The sequence below is a fragment of the Helicoverpa zea genome, chromosome 26 (assembly GCF_022581195.2).
Source record: "Helicoverpa zea isolate HzStark_Cry1AcR chromosome 26, ilHelZeax1.1, whole genome shotgun sequence".
Taxonomy (NCBI): domain Eukaryota; kingdom Metazoa; phylum Arthropoda; class Insecta; order Lepidoptera; family Noctuidae; genus Helicoverpa; species Helicoverpa zea.
Window position 1 is genome coordinate 6,485,974 of NC_061477.1, and position 15,711 is coordinate 6,501,684.

The 15,711-nt window shown below is 36.8% G+C and overlaps 1 protein-coding gene across 1 annotated transcript in view; it reads right to left on the reverse strand.

Annotated features, from left to right (window-relative positions):
- Positions 1 to 2,209: 2,209 nt before the first annotated feature.
- LOC124642966 overlaps positions 2,210 to 15,711 on the reverse strand; it is a 109,486-nt gene continuing 95,984 nt past the window's right edge. Inside the window, exons 4-11 of the mRNA XM_047181790.1 lie at positions 15,305 to 15,399; positions 10,178 to 10,445; positions 9,200 to 9,316; positions 8,865 to 8,944; positions 8,517 to 8,622; positions 8,052 to 8,195; positions 7,788 to 7,869; positions 2,210 to 7,659 (exon numbers count right to left, since the gene is read on the reverse strand). Coding sequence (XP_047037746.1) covers positions 3,053 to 7,659; positions 7,788 to 7,869; positions 8,052 to 8,195; positions 8,517 to 8,622; positions 8,865 to 8,944; positions 9,200 to 9,316; positions 10,178 to 10,445; positions 15,305 to 15,399 — 5,499 coding nt within the window. The 3' untranslated portion in view covers positions 2,210 to 3,052. The remainder of the gene's footprint in view (positions 7,660 to 7,787; positions 7,870 to 8,051; positions 8,196 to 8,516; positions 8,623 to 8,864; positions 8,945 to 9,199; positions 9,317 to 10,177; positions 10,446 to 15,304; positions 15,400 to 15,711) is intronic.

The window sequence follows — 15,711 nt, forward strand, 5'->3', positions numbered from 1 at the left end:
TCTTTGCTTATTCGGTAAATAAGAAACCACAAGAAATCCTATAAGAACGTTCTGCAAATGAAAAACTCTCTCAGGCTCCTGTACTATGCGACAGGCAGTGTCTAGCGTGCATCGAAGACGAGCTAATAAGTTTTTGGAGGGAAAATACATTCGTGATCACGCGACAAAATGGCGGCGGGGACCACAAATCATAGCGTTTTACGTTCTCTGACTCATCCGCATAATTAGATCCACGTAGTTTCGTAATGTTTACGGAAATTATGTAAATTAAGGTACGTATTTAATATGTTTTTAATTTTTGACGAAAAAAATCGGAATAAAGTTTTCTTTGTACGCTTGAAGCTACTTTGATTGGGGTATTTTTTTTTTCTATTAGTGTTGCGGTTAGTTTGAAATTGCTTTTTAGTTTGTATTTTATTTTCATTTTTGAGTTAAAGTATGTAGGTATATAGAAATTGCATGTATAAAGATGTCACATTTCGACTTGGTCCGAAAATCCGTTATTGTTAAAACAATTGTTTCGCATTCAATTTTCAAAGTAAATAGTTGTTTGAAAAAAACTGACGTTAATGTTCTCGGTGGAAATGGGCCTAGCCCTAAAAACGCATACTAAATAAGGGGCCGTTCAAATATTACGTAAGCAGATTTATTACAATTATCTACCCACCCATCCCCCTTGTCAGCAAAAGTAAGCAAAGCTTTTACCCCCTCCCCCCATGGTTAAGTAAACATTTTTCAATTAAAAATGTATTTTTTTTTATACTATAATTATAATGTATCCGAACAATACAATACACTGACAGAAGAAATTTAGACAAGTGAACAGCGCGCGGTAATTCCCCGAATCGATTCTAAAGCGAGTGCCTAAACGTATCCGTGTATAGGTAGGTAGACACCTAAGATACCACGGGCGCCGGGTGAAGCGAGATGACTCCCGGCCACCGTAGGCGTGGGTCTGTGGGCGGTGAGTTCAGGTGGCTCATCGTCCCTCTGTCTGCTTAGACGACAGACCCCTGTCGACGGCGCGCGTTCTTCCACGCGCTCGTCAAAGAGATGTCAGCAACCCCAGCGGGGCCCAGTAGGGCCAAGGCCTGCCAGGGCTGCGGGTTGTTCGAAAGAGATATCACGGCCCTGGAACATAAAAGGCCCACGACGGAACACGACGGTTTTTAGTCAGTAAGAGTCTGACACGCCCTCACCGCTGCCACACCGCTCATTTGATAATTTTTGACGTCGTTAAAAAAAATTAAAAAAGACCGCCCTACCCCCCTATAGTACTACTTGAACTATAGTACTACTGCTTACGTAATACTTGAACGGCCCCTAAGTTAATGAATATTTGGATTTCTGGGGACTGTCTCACATTGAGTAGCACAATATGTAGGTACCTTATGGCATACTTGAAAATGGTAAAGTGCAGTTTTGCAGCCTAATACGCATTTCGTTACATTTGATTTTGATTCTGTCTCTATCAGAATTTCGAATTCGGCAACAACGTAGTAAAGAAACTACGCAGAACTCTTCCGATAATATCTGGTGTCGGTGTAAGTCAGTGCCGACTCCAAGCGTCGGGATCGCGTGACCAACGCCGTTGTCTTTTTACGTTTACAAGGCTTTCCTTACAGGTTTTGGGATTATGTATGAGTATGACAAAGTTTGTTGTGGCTTGAGTATGTTATGGCTTTTATGTAATGCTGTATTTAGATATAGGTATGAATTGTATGTACAAGTAAATGTTTTATATAATAAGGCTTCCGCTTTCTTTCCAAATCTATGCGCTCTGAACTTTTACTGTCCAAAGAGATGAGTAAGTCAAAATACATTGGTGCTGATGCTAGCAGTAGGTAGGTACGGTAGACCGCACATCAGTGGTAACTGTCATGCGCCTTAACTCAATAGTAGTAAGTACGATTTTCCTATAAAACTGTAACCACTGACCTGAAGTTGACTGTAGGTACCCAACTCGTTTATCGAGTTTTTAGTGCTTGGTACCTTTTCTTTGTGAAACGGGTGAACCAATTTAGATAAAATTTTATATAAAGGTAGGTGTTAGGTATCCTCGATCCGGTTTTATAGGCATTTTGTGTCCATTCCCGGGAAGTAGGTAGGTACATATTTAAATGAGACGTGAAAATGATAGGACAGGGTTTTACTTCCGAAGTGTTATGATGTAGGTATTCATTAGAGCTAATTAATAAAAACATCCAAATATTATTGAATAAATTTATTTATTAGTAAAAAAAAATAATACTAAAACAATCTTCTCTACTTTTTGGTGTTAGTAGCTACACAACAAAACTTAGTGTCTATTAAACAAAAAATAAATACTTTTAAGTAGATCGTTATTCAATTGCACGAAACAAAATAATTTCCTTTTTAAATTATAATAAAATACTCGTCTAATATCGCAATGGCACTTTTTGAATAAATACAATTTATAGCAAAATAAGCATTTCCACAGATTATATACACGTGAAGACTGTGCGTAGTGATGTCTTTGCCAAAATATAATCCATTGTCTATGGCACGAGATATCAAAGCTCAAGGAGGTTTGATAGGAGATTATTTACAATAATGATTAACAATTATTTATTATAATCCTAAGATTATAAAGTACAACGTTGATTTTTGGGGGCTTAAGCTTAGATACGATTTTTGATCGAATAAGATACTTATAAAACCAGTATCGTTAAAAATCAGCGTCGTACTAAATTATACTAAGTTAAGCTATATTAAGTTGACGGAATTCAAAACTTGGGAGTACAAAAGAGACGGAATTATTAATCAAGTCTTGTCAGTTATGTGACACCGTGTTACATACGAGGAGACAAAATTATTTTTTCACATTAGTAAGTTTAATTTCTAAATGAGATACAATTTCATAAAAAATATTTATACGGATACAAATATTTACGTAATTAAAAATATTCCTACTCTTCTCAGATGTCACACAAGACGACAGATTAAAATCTGACCAATCTACCATAGATTCCTTCTACAGATTGGCCGTTAAAAGGCGTAGTTTAAATGCAAAAATATCACTCGTATAAGCTCATTGAAATTTATTGACAACCTGCTTCACCCAACTGCCTTTAGCATCATCAATTTCTGGTCTGTCTTCAGAATTACTTCTACTAGGAATGTTTTTATCAGTACAAGGATTGGATACAGTTTTCTCCTTCACAGTAATCTCACTGACGCTTCTTTCGAAATTAGCTACTTTTGTTGTAATGGACTTTGGTTTAGCTGCCTGTACCGGTTTTTTTACGTTAGGATTCGGTTTTATATTAGTTTTCGACAGTTGCTCGATCTCCATTCTCCTTTCCAAGACAGATTTTGATGTTTTCGGTTGCTCCAGTAACGACTTTTTCACTTCATTTATTGATCGTAATTTTCTGGTCGCAGAATCAAGGCTGGCTCTTTCGAAGCTAAGTCTTTTAATTTCTATATTGCCTTGGGGTTTTGCTTTCATGTCCAAATTATCTACTGTATCTGTCTTTTCGCTAACTTTACTTGGAATATCACTTTTGGTCATTTTATCTTCAACTGCTTTTGGATTGTCACTTGGAGGAATAGATTCTGATCTTACTATTGCTGGTCTGTAATTCACATTTCTTTTAATGGTTTTCATGTTCACTGATTCTGAGGATGAAGATTGTTCCGAGCTCCTAGATAATGTTTTAGATGCAGTTTTGATCTGTACGATGGGAGAAGCATTTGCTATCTGATTTATTTTGGGCTTCGTGGGCACAGGTGGAGCTACTTTTGGTTTCACAACCTTTTCTATTTTACTATTTACACGTTCAATATTCGCTGTTTTGTTAGTAGTCACCACTACGCGCGTCTGTTTGTTGCATTTTTCGTTAACAGTTGTAGTTATCGTTGTTTTTTGAGATTTGAATGAATTATTCCGTTTCACGCTCTCTACTTTAGTAACAGTCTTGTTTATTATCTTATCTTTACCTACAATTTCAATTTTCGTGTCTTCTACGTCTTCCTGATCAGAATATACTGCAGAATCTCTAAACACATCTTCGTCAGTTACTTGTTCAATCTTCTCAAATGATTTCTCATAGTAACTCTCGTCAGAGTTAGTCTGAATCGATCGTTGCGTTTCCTCTTTACTTTCTACAATATTTTGATTAACGTTTCCTTTATTTTGTATATCTTGATAGGCTCCCTCGCTCGAAGACGTCACAAATGAAGAATTAGAAAATAAACTATCAGGTCTCACGGCATTTTTATTAATAAGTACATTGACCGTCTTAAGTGGAGATTTATCGCTAGATAGAGTCATTGGATCTACGTAATCTGATTGAGCTATCCTGGCTCCTAAATGTTTACTACCTTGCATGTATATGGGCAGCTTGTTTAAGCTTTGGTAGGAACTATTATTTGATTTGGAAGGCGATCCAACTGAGCTGGATATGCTTGTTACCATACTGACACTTTTCTCGTAGGCCGGTCGATGGATTCCTAGTTTTTGGTTGATATTGTCGCAACTGAGAGATAAAGCGTCTAAATTGCTCTTCTCATTTTGACTTTCAGACATCGTGCTATTTTCACAGACACTCTTGCTCAGTAACTCATTGTTAATTGCATAAACTATAGTCGAAGTTGTAGGACTTGTGTCTGTTGATGTTATTACAACTTTAATGTCGCTTTTAATCAAATTATTTTGCAGATCTTCAGTGTGTAGAACTTTGCTTACAACCTCAGGTTTGTTTTGATTGTCATCAGTATGTTCGTCGCCTATTATACTTCTGAATCTTTGTAAAAGGTTCTTGGAGTAGCTTCTAGGATTCAAGTTTGGTCTTTTTTCACTTGACGGACTTTTGAGATCGGATTTAGTGCTATCAGGGCTGCTGTGATCGTTGGCGTTAATTTCTGCGTCATCATTGCTCTTGTTCGGGGTTTTATTTTTGAAGCGACTCAGCACATTTTTAAGGGAAAGCATGTTTGATGTTGGCTTATAAATTTTGTGTTCTGGATGAATAACTTCAATATCGTTAGACTTACTGTCATCGTTTTGCTCTAAAGGCAAAACTTCGCAGGATGATGTAGTAGAGATATTTAAATTAGGCTGAGAAACCGTTAAAAGATTCTCATTTTTATTTTTATCGAGATTCAAATCTTCGAATTTACTTTTGTAGCATCTATCAATTTCTTCCTCCAATTCCAATGTTGATTGACTTATGTTCTGAGCAAAATCTGTTTCATTAGTTTTTGAATTGTTGAACTTAATTATGTCTCCTTCACTCATGTCATCATAATTAATTTCACTTTGATCTGAGGCTATCGTGTATGGTCTGTCCGTACTCATTACTTTGCCGTCCCTATTTAAATATGTTTTGCTATTACTGTTAGGCTTGCATTTAAACGTTACTAGATTCGATTCTTCTTGATTACTCGTTACTACTTGAAAACTTCTAGGTAGAGAACCTGATTTCCTATCTCTAGAAACGTTACAATGTTCTTTCTGTCTACTTAGCCAGATCTCAGGAGTGTTTGGGCTTTGTTGATCTGGACTCATCGGTAAGTAATCGCTCGGCAAATCATTTGGTACCTCTTTCTTCCGCCTGCAAACTTCTATTAATGAGTCGTAGACGTTTTCAGTAATGATTGGTCCCTTATTCTCCATTGTGACATAATAATCCGAGTTCCTGTCGACTTTTTCCGGAGATCTTACTGGAACATCGTAAATTCCTTCAGTGTCTTGTAATTTGTTAAGTTTATCGAACGATAAGTAAACGTAATCAGAGTCAGGGCCAACGTGATGAGAATTCTCAGGTACATCGTCATTATTTGGAGGCGTAGGCAGTCGTTTTGGTCTGCCGACGTGAACATTATGTTGAATAACTTTACTCTTTGTATTCAACGAATGTAGGCTTTCGTCTATTCTATTGTCAACTCGTAACGTTTCGTAAATATGGTCGTCATCCATTTCTTCGGTGAACTCGGTTCTAGAACTTGTTGTAGTCTCATTTTCGATCTCTTCAACATTATTTTTATTTGCTTCTAAATCTTCTGAAGTCTGCCGTCCATATTTAGGTTTTAATTGACTTGATTCTAGGTTCTTAGCTAATATAACTTGTTCGGGATTCGAATGAGATTTCATTAGCCTCTGATGTCGTCTCTGAGCTGTGTTCCTTAGCTGTTGCTTTTTTATTAGCTTTTGGAACTCCCTGTTCTGCATTAGTAACTGTGAAATTATTTGTTCTAGAGGTTGTTCTACTTCTTCGCAGCTTTCTACTACTTCTTCTTTAGTCTCAATTTCACAAGCTTTATCTTCAGCTTCTGAGCCTTCATTAATCACTTTCTGCTTATTTAAGTACTTTACTTTCTCCAATTCATTCTTTTTGAATGAATCCGTCTTTTCTATTAGTTTCTTGTAAGTTTCTTCATCTATATCTTCGTCTTTGCTAATGGTTTCAGGTACAGGGATTATTGTGTCTTTAGGTTTATCAACATTCAAACTGTCATTAGACTCGGATATGTGTAGAATGTTCTCTGTTGACACATCGGTGGAAAAGTCAGCGTAGAATTTAGCAGTTGTATCGGACCCCAACCGTAAACCTTTAGCTCTATTCTTTTTAATTTTGGAAATCTTCTTTGGTATATTTTTCGTGTTGTACATTCTTATTTCAACTGCAGGTTTCAAAGGACCGGTACGTTTTCTGCTGTCGACTTCGGGATCAGAAATAATTGTCCCATCACTTGCCCTAAGTTTCTTTGTTATTTTATTTGAGCCACAGTTTTTACATTCAAATTCTATCTTCTCATTGCCTCTTACTTCTCTTTCATTGTCACTTTCCTGAGATTTCTTCATTACAATTCCTATCATATTTTGTTGTAGGCCTGGTTCAGACTTTCGTCTCCAAGTTCCTATTTTGGACAATTTAGATCTCTGTGGGTCATCTTTAGATTTAGATCTTAAGGTATCTGTTTTAGTTTTTTCAGTGTCGTTGCATCTAGATCTTCTAGAATGTATTGTGCTAGATGAATCAGTGACGATATTTTCTTTGATTTTAGCGCATTTTAGACAAGTTTTTTGTATTGGTCTCACATTAGTTAAGGAATTGTTAGTGTCACTTAAATCGTCTTTACTTTTGTTGTTTTCAGTATATCCTATTATATTATCAGAAGAGTGGTACCCTCGTGTTTTAATTAATGAATTGCTGAACTCTTTACCGAAACTTTCCTGAGATGATTTGAAGTCGGAACATTTGCAGGCAGATTGTTTCCTTTCTAAGTGTTCTGCGCTACCTGAATCTATGTAGTGTAGTGCTCTATCACATTCGGGACATTTCTCTCCGAGTAGATTGTCATCGTGTCTGCAATTGCATTTGTCTTCTCTTTTACCTTTATTAAGTTCTGTTTCGCATTCAGAACATAAGTCAACATAGCAGCTTTCACAAGTATAGTCAATGCCTTTTTCTACTGATACTTGTGGGCAGTCACATTCTTGACTTTCGGCTCTAGAACTAGGTATAGTGTATTTTCTATTGCCTTTTTTAAGTCTTCCTCGAGTGCCGTTCTCGAAAGATTTTCTTCTTTCTCTTTCTAGTTTGCGTTTCTCGAGATACTCTGGGGCTGATAGCTGTTTCCTCATCGATGCTTGAGTTATCAGGTTGTGAGATTTCTCTGCTAGCATGTCATCTGCAAAATAAATAAAAAGTGTTGTTTCAGTAAAGCTCAAACTGAATGAGGGTGTTTTGAATATTAATGATTGTGTTCTTTTTAAATTGTGCTTATTCACATGTCATGTGTGTTTTTAAAATGCTTACCATCAGTTTTGTTTTGCCCAAGTTCCATGACGAGTTGCCTCGCATGTGACGGGATTACTGCGTTGTAATTCTCCAGGATCACCTGTAATTTACAATTTGGAATTAGACATGCTCTTATTACACTTTCACAATAAATAGAATCTACTCAATCCCCGGCAGGATTTTTCTCTAGTAGTGGGCACTACTGAGGTTTGCTGACAGTCAGAAGGCCGGTGAGCCACTCAAAACTGACCCATGGGTTCACGTGGAACACATAATACATACCCGCTTGAGCAGCAGCGTCCACTCCCGCTTGTGCCGCGGCGAGCGTGCCTGCAGCGTGAGCTGTGCTCTCGGAGCGTCCCATGGTATCACGTGGAACGATAGTGGAGCTCCCGCTATGGACTCCACCAGCATCATGTTGTTACACTGAGAGGAAAACGCCACATTATATTAGTACCCGGAACTGACTCAATAAAAACACAGATTTTAATAAAGCTTTCGATTACATAGATCATTTCATTCCTATTGACTGACTAAAACGAAATTACAAAAACCCTTTATTTGACAGTTGTTCAAATCAGATTTATCGAATCAGCCTTGTCAAAGAGCGTCGCAGCTAAAATTATCGTTTAGTATTCTATTAATTATTTCGGAGTGCCACAAGGAACGATATTAAGGCCGCTGCTATTTATAAGACACGAAATCTAGGACTAAATACATCTCGATTTTAATATAGTTGTGACTGACCATGATATGTGATTTGTACGCCAGTATGCCGTCCTCTCTGTTCTTGGTGACGAGCAGCATCTTGTCGAAGAGGAAGGCGTGACGCATTGCCTTCGCGCCGAATACTCTGCAATGCAACACATCAGAAATATAGTTTAATTTTAAATAAATATGTAGTTATTTTAGATACCTAGTAGGTGTAAATAATTGGTTAATTAAATGTTTTGTTTTAACTTGATAACCAAATAGCAGTATGATATGCTAGGGGTTTACTGTACAATATTCATACCACAAAAAACATGTAGGCAAGGTTTTGCCAAGATGCTAACTCTGCAAGCCTTCCTCCTTTCTTGCTAAGCTAAAACTTACCTAAATGTCCCTTCGGCACACAACTCTCCGTACGTGGTGAGGTCCGGTCCACTCCAGCCGTACAGCAGTGATTGGATCTCCTATAATGATGGTGAACATATTTAAATAATTGGCTTTTATAACATTGTATCAAATGGGATACCGCGCACAATACAACTATGGAGTACAGAAACCTTTCAAAACGTTGATAGGTGCTTCAACTAAAGTCCTTCCGAGTGCAAAGCGTATAAGCTATAAAACATCTGTATATTGCAGAACGCACTCAGTTTTGCCTTCTCTGCCCATATCAATGTTTAAGAGTACCTAGAATATAACCAAAGGCTTGGTTCACTGACCTGCACCCTGACTGCATGCTCGTGTCTTCTCTTCATGTCGTCGATGTGCTGTGCGATGCCCGTCATCTTCAGCAGCGCGTACTCCGTCTCTCGAGATGCGCATTGCTTAACCACATTCTGGAATTGTAAATATTGATCTTCTATCAAGTATTTTATATCGAGTAAAAGCCGTTGTGGATTTTGTGGTGAGACAGCTAACTTAAAAGAGAATCAGAGAAAAAAATATGGAGATAATAACCACCACATCCCGTGAAGACTACTCTGCGCACCTAGATAAAAAGCTTTCCTCGACAAGAGGACCAGCCAACACTTAGAGATTTTTTCAACTAACGTTACCGCTCAAAACTGGCATGGTCATACTATCATTCCCTGAGGAACAACTCACATCTACTCTAAAAGCAGAAGCTTAATATAACAATATAATCAAATGTAAACGAGGTTTCTTTTCAATAGCGACACCAATGGATCCTTTCACTTTACTACAACACATCTACCCAAGGATACCCGTAAATCATAGTAGTCTACCCCAAAAGGTTATAGACAATAAAGTTCAATCCAAATGTCTCCAATACTATTTTCGTGTTCCAATGGTTTGAGCATTAATTTGTGAAATGCCTTTCTGAAGGTTACCCATCCTAAAATGTACTGTGACAATCTGAGTCTTAATTTAGTCTACGTATGGTTGGTATAGTCCTAATATGAACATATTTACTCAACTTGAAAATGTAAACGGCTTTTGTGCACGTGCAGTGTGTACATCGAATGTTGCAATTTTCAACAGTTAAGATGATATTCATAATAGTATTCTAACTTTTTATTGTTAACTAAATATGCTCAGCGAATTATATGCAAATAAAAACTAGATCTATATACATCTTGGTACCCTTCATCGCTTAAAATTGACACACGATGAGCGCTTGATACTAATGAATGTTTTTTTCAATATCCTCTAGAGAGAAGATAACTCAAAATACCAACCTGCAACAGCAAATGGTACTTCAAGATCCGCTGCACCGGCTTCAACAAGTAAGAAGCTAGAGGCAGCATATGTCCCAAGGCCATCTGCCTCTCCCTGAACTCCCGAGCACTGGCTGGCTCCGAAGCAAGGGCTGCTAGTCGCTCCATGGTCCGAGGGTACCCAGTACAGTAGGATGTGTAGACTGAGAAACCAGCAGTGTTCTTGACGAAGCATCGGGCGATACACGTGGCGTCTAGTTTGCAAGTGTTGAGTTCTGCACAGAGCGATCTGAAAAAGGAGAAACATTTCGTTATCAACAGTCTTATTGTCCCAGTAGGGCTGTTGGCTCTTCTCATACAGAGAAGGAGTGAGCGTTTATTATTAAGTGCGGTCAAGATGCGGTCGGATCGGCGATTTCAGACTTGAATAGTAAAGGTAAACGAAAATATTAAAGGAAAGAGAATCTTTTATGATGTGTTGTAGATGTACCGACAAAGGTGTTTAGAAACCGACCAAGAATCAAACAGGAACAGTATAAACGAAATTAACATGAAGACAATATCCGGCTAAATTGTTACGACTTTAATAAAACCATGCAATGCTTAAACTCTTAAACATTTACAACTTTTTGCAGATCGGAAATCAAAGTTCTTAGAAATACTAATGGTCAGAAATAAATCTCATTCCGTATTAGAACCAGAATTAATCCGCCTACACGCGAACGTTTTACTTACGAATGAATGCAAAAAGTTTACTTCTAGCAACCAATTCAAAAAGGTCCTAAGTTACTCTTATAAAGGACGCTGTTAGGCCCTTTTTTCTTTCAAATTAAGTTAACGACTCGTTTCTAAGGTACCAGGCAATCATGAATCCTAAGGTCATGTAACCCGAGCAACCCTATCAAGGCCTGCATTGTTTTTACATGCGCGGCGTACAAAACGTGCTCTAACAAAAGGTGAGCTTTATAGTTTTGCTGTTTTATTGACTTCTGTGAGGAGAAAAGGCAAAATGTATGCTTCAAATGTTTTGCTGTATAGAGGTAGAGGTAAGTTGATTTTGTAATTCTTGTTAGGAAAGCTTTCGTTTACTTTCTAGTTGAAATTCTTTAGGCTCGTTGGAAATCTGCACGAAAGACAAATTTTATTAAGCTGTATATAATTATAGTTATCTTTACCAATCGGTGTCTGTGTATTACAAAGCTGAAGACTTTGTTCGTTTGGTTGGTTAAACGCTTTGTCTCAAGAACTACTACTACTACTATTCTTAATGGAAAAATAGTTTCGGCGCTAGTTAGCATAAATACCTACTATGGTAGACTGACCATTAGGACTTTCTATATGGGTCGCAGAAGTCCCCTTGGAATTCAGACAAAACCGCAAAATACATCATCTTCCGAGCCTTTTGCCAACTATGTTGGGGTCGGCTTCCAATCTCACCTGATGAAGCTGAGTACCAATGTTTTAAACGGATCGACTGCCTATCTGACCTCCTACCGCAAGATACAGCTAGTCTATAAAGACTGGTGTTTGTAAATACTTATATAAGTAGGCCAAAAGGAATATAAACTAGATGGCCCGTGTAGGTGTGAATAGTCTACGGAAAAATATATTCGTTGAGAAGTCAATTCATATGTTTTCAACGCCTACTGCTTTACTTTCTAATCTTTATGAATTAGTTCGTATTGTATATTATTATTGTGTGTTATATGCAAAACGAAATTGTTGGTTTTAAATCAATATCTATGGATATAAATAAAGATTTGTTTGTGGGAATCAAATTTCTATAATTTTAATGTGGTATTGATATTATTTAGATCAGTTCTCAATTATTCGGTCCATGTATGGATGACCAGGTATGTCATAATGAGTTAATCCATTTTTCACAGGGCACGCCAAATTATGGGTAATGGATTTTTCAACATAGCCGACAGTCTTTACGGGTAGTCGATAAACCATAAAATCTGACTGTCGAGGTCACTCACGTAATTGAGTTCATAAGGTCAGAAAAGCTGTCGCTACACGCACCTAAAAGACCCGTTGCTCAAAACATGCATCTGGTGGGTAACTCGACCCCAATATTAAGGAAAAGGCTAGGCAAATTATGAAATAAATCATCTTTGCTAACAAATAACACAATAAGAAATAACCATTAAGTTATCAAAGCTCGGGTTAAGTCATCTCTGTTACGTCATGCATGTTGGAATGCAGGTCGGGTATGCGCTATGGGGCACTAATTGCCGTTCGACACCTGATGATAAAATTGTTAAAAAAGGAAAACACTACAAAAACTTACCTACTTTATACACGTACAAAAAAAAATATACAAAGGCAACTTTCTTGTGTAGAATTATTTATTTTAAAAAAAATGAAGTTTACTAAGCTGATAAGACAAAGACATTCTAATGAAGTTACCAGCGGGCTTGCTCAAAACGTTACTATCCGTATGTTTCTATGCCATTTAATAAGTGATTAAAAGATGAAACCTTGCTCGTAATCCTACTACGTAATAGATACCATTTTCGTAAAAGTCTATGGTGGTCTGCAACTAAAAATTCAGCCAGCTTTTCGCCCACTTCCCATGGGAATTACTCCACACACTTTGATAAAAAGTACCACTCTTCGATAAATAGGCTATCAAACATTGAATAAAATTTTAAAACGATCCAGTAGTTCCTAACTCCACTCTGCATGTCTCGTATTTTTTACTAAATTCAAGTAGCATCACCCTCAACATTTGCATGATAATGCTTTTAAAACAATTGGTTATGTTTCAAACCAGTCGGCCGTTAAATTGACCACAATTACAAGCGTCTTGTAGCTTCTGTTTTACCAACTACTTTAATTTATAAAAACCACGATATTCTACAGAAAATAAGTACGTACCTATCTTGTTTTAGATGACAGCGCCAAAGTATAGAAGGTATTGAATAGATTTTGTTCAGAATATATAGGTATAAAAATCAAATAAAAAACAATTATTAAAAAACATAACGTTTAACGGTAAATTGTGAATGGACTTTGTACTGTATGCTTCTACTTTGAATTAAACATCAATAAGCAAGTATGTAACTCAATACTTTAAATAACACAAATGACCTTGTTTGTAACGGAAATAACATATTAAAAAAAAACTAAGATATCCGATAGGTACCTTAAAATTACAGGTTCCTCTGTGATGTAAGTTTCGTCATAAAATAAACCGCACTTAACATAGAACATTATAATATAATAAGTAATTCTATACTGTATAGAAATTACACTCGTCGAGCAAAAAGGGACCACACACACTTAGATGTTAGAACACACACATTGATGACATTATACAGGGTGTATTTAAATAATGTAGATTAGTTTCCACCTATATTTAATAGTTATCAATTAAATGAGAAAAGAAGTTTTTTTTTTCATCACTTGATTACTTTTAGGCATGTCAAGGTTCTTTCAAATCTGTTTTATACACTTCCTTCAAAATCATAGAAGGAAAACTTTTAAGTTTTGAAATGTATCTTGTTTTTGTAAATTTCGTCTCACATACAACAGATGCCTCATATACATTAACTTTTTTGGTTCGTCATAAACTAACATCCTGTATAATAACACATATACAATATCTTAGCAATATGTATGTACGCACACATAAAACTCTTTTGTATAGACTAACCCTCCCCAAAAGTACCCTTGCTATTATTTTAACACCCTCCACGGAAGGACGTTTAGGGGATCCATATAGAAAAAAGTAAAAATATTCTTTATGACAGCGGTCTTGACGACACATGTTCTGTTTTCGAAAAATATTGAAGGACTAGGTTCCGCTTGCGGTTTCACCCGCTCCCTGGGGGTACAACTCATATTACCCGGATAAAAAATAGCCCAGGTCTACATCCGGAGCACCGTCTATCTCTGTAATAATGCTAAATTAATCTCAATCGATTCAACCATTTTGGCCGTCGCATTTGTAATTTAAATGAGAATCGTAAGAATGAGATAATGTACACGAATTCTTTTCTTATCTATATTAAATACATTATATTGCTTTTTATATTATGCAGATAAAAATGCAGCCCTTCCTGCCTCCTGTTCATCCAAACTAATATATTTTTCCTATAATTTCCGAGTTTCTGAATATACAAAATTCCATTGGTAGGTACTTCCTTATGCTTTGACAAGAATAATAATTGAATACTGCGATACTTGCGTAATTAAATAGAACTGTGTATTTTCCGGTAGTAAGGTATTTATAAGTTTTATTCTTGCATAAATCAAACGTCGTACCTTTTAATTGTGTTGGTTTTCCCTAAACAAGTGTTCTTCCCATAAAATAAACAATTGATTTCGAAGTACCTCATAAGCTTTGGACAACATCTAGTCATATAACTTTGCCAGCTAATAACGCTGAAGCCATTCTACGCCTTTCAAACGTGCTGTTCATGCATTTTGACTATCTTGAAGTTAGCACTACCCAACTTCAGAATGGCAAAAATATAAAACTAAACTAAGGCACTAAAGACCCTTTCTACACTTAAATGTCAAAACCTTCATTAGTTACACAATCTTTCAAAAACCAAAAGCATATTGTATACAGCTATACGTTTCGCCTGTCGCTCTGCCTACCCTTTTTCTATAAAGGGCGTGACGAAGTCCCCTTTTATTGTGTTTTAGCAATCCAAGCAAGGGGATGTCAGTAGTTATGCCGTATGTCAAGATTTCTGATATTGTCGCTTGGTATTCGACAATTTGCGAATTGCTCGAATTTAGAAATGGACGGGAGGGATAATCTGAGGTTATTAAAAAAGGTATTTAAGCCCTTAGCAAACAGCGTCTTATTTTAAGCGTATTGTTAGGAAAACTGCAGTATTGCAGAAATGAATCCCAAATAAAATTCGGAGTTCAGCCACTTTTGTAATTCTCTAATATCCTGATGAATCTGTTTGTAGTTGTAACATTAAGTCCCTAATTATAGGAGATTGCAGTATTCAGCAATTTTTAATGTGTTAATAGACTTTTGTTGCTGACCATTTCTAAAATTAACAAAATAAAGATCTCTATAATTAAATGCATTGCCATGGTGATCAGAATGACCCCTGAGTGGGCACAATGAATCTAGCGACTTGATCATATATGCAGGCTATAACAAACTGTTTTGCTTACCTGTTAAAATTGTAAATATCCTCAATATTATTGAAGAGCTCGCTGAGCTGCTCATCGGAGAATGCCACCTCCCTCCGCCAAACATGCAGGTAGCCCTGGAAGAAGACAAGCTGAGCGTTACTACATGGTACAGGCTTCTGTCAGATGATGGACGGAATTGCAACTAGATTCCACCATAGGTCTCACCAAAGTCTAGTGGAAACTTTCACCTCCCTCAATACATGGTACCTATTTCGCCTTCTTCAATAAATGGGCTATGTATCGCTGAAAGAATCCTTCAAATTGGACGGAATAATCTTTGAAATTTATAGCGCGTTCAAGCAATGAAACTGAAGCTTTATAATATTGCCAAGAATATAACGTTATCTACCTCTATGTAGAAGGACCACATTTAGTAATCTGTGACT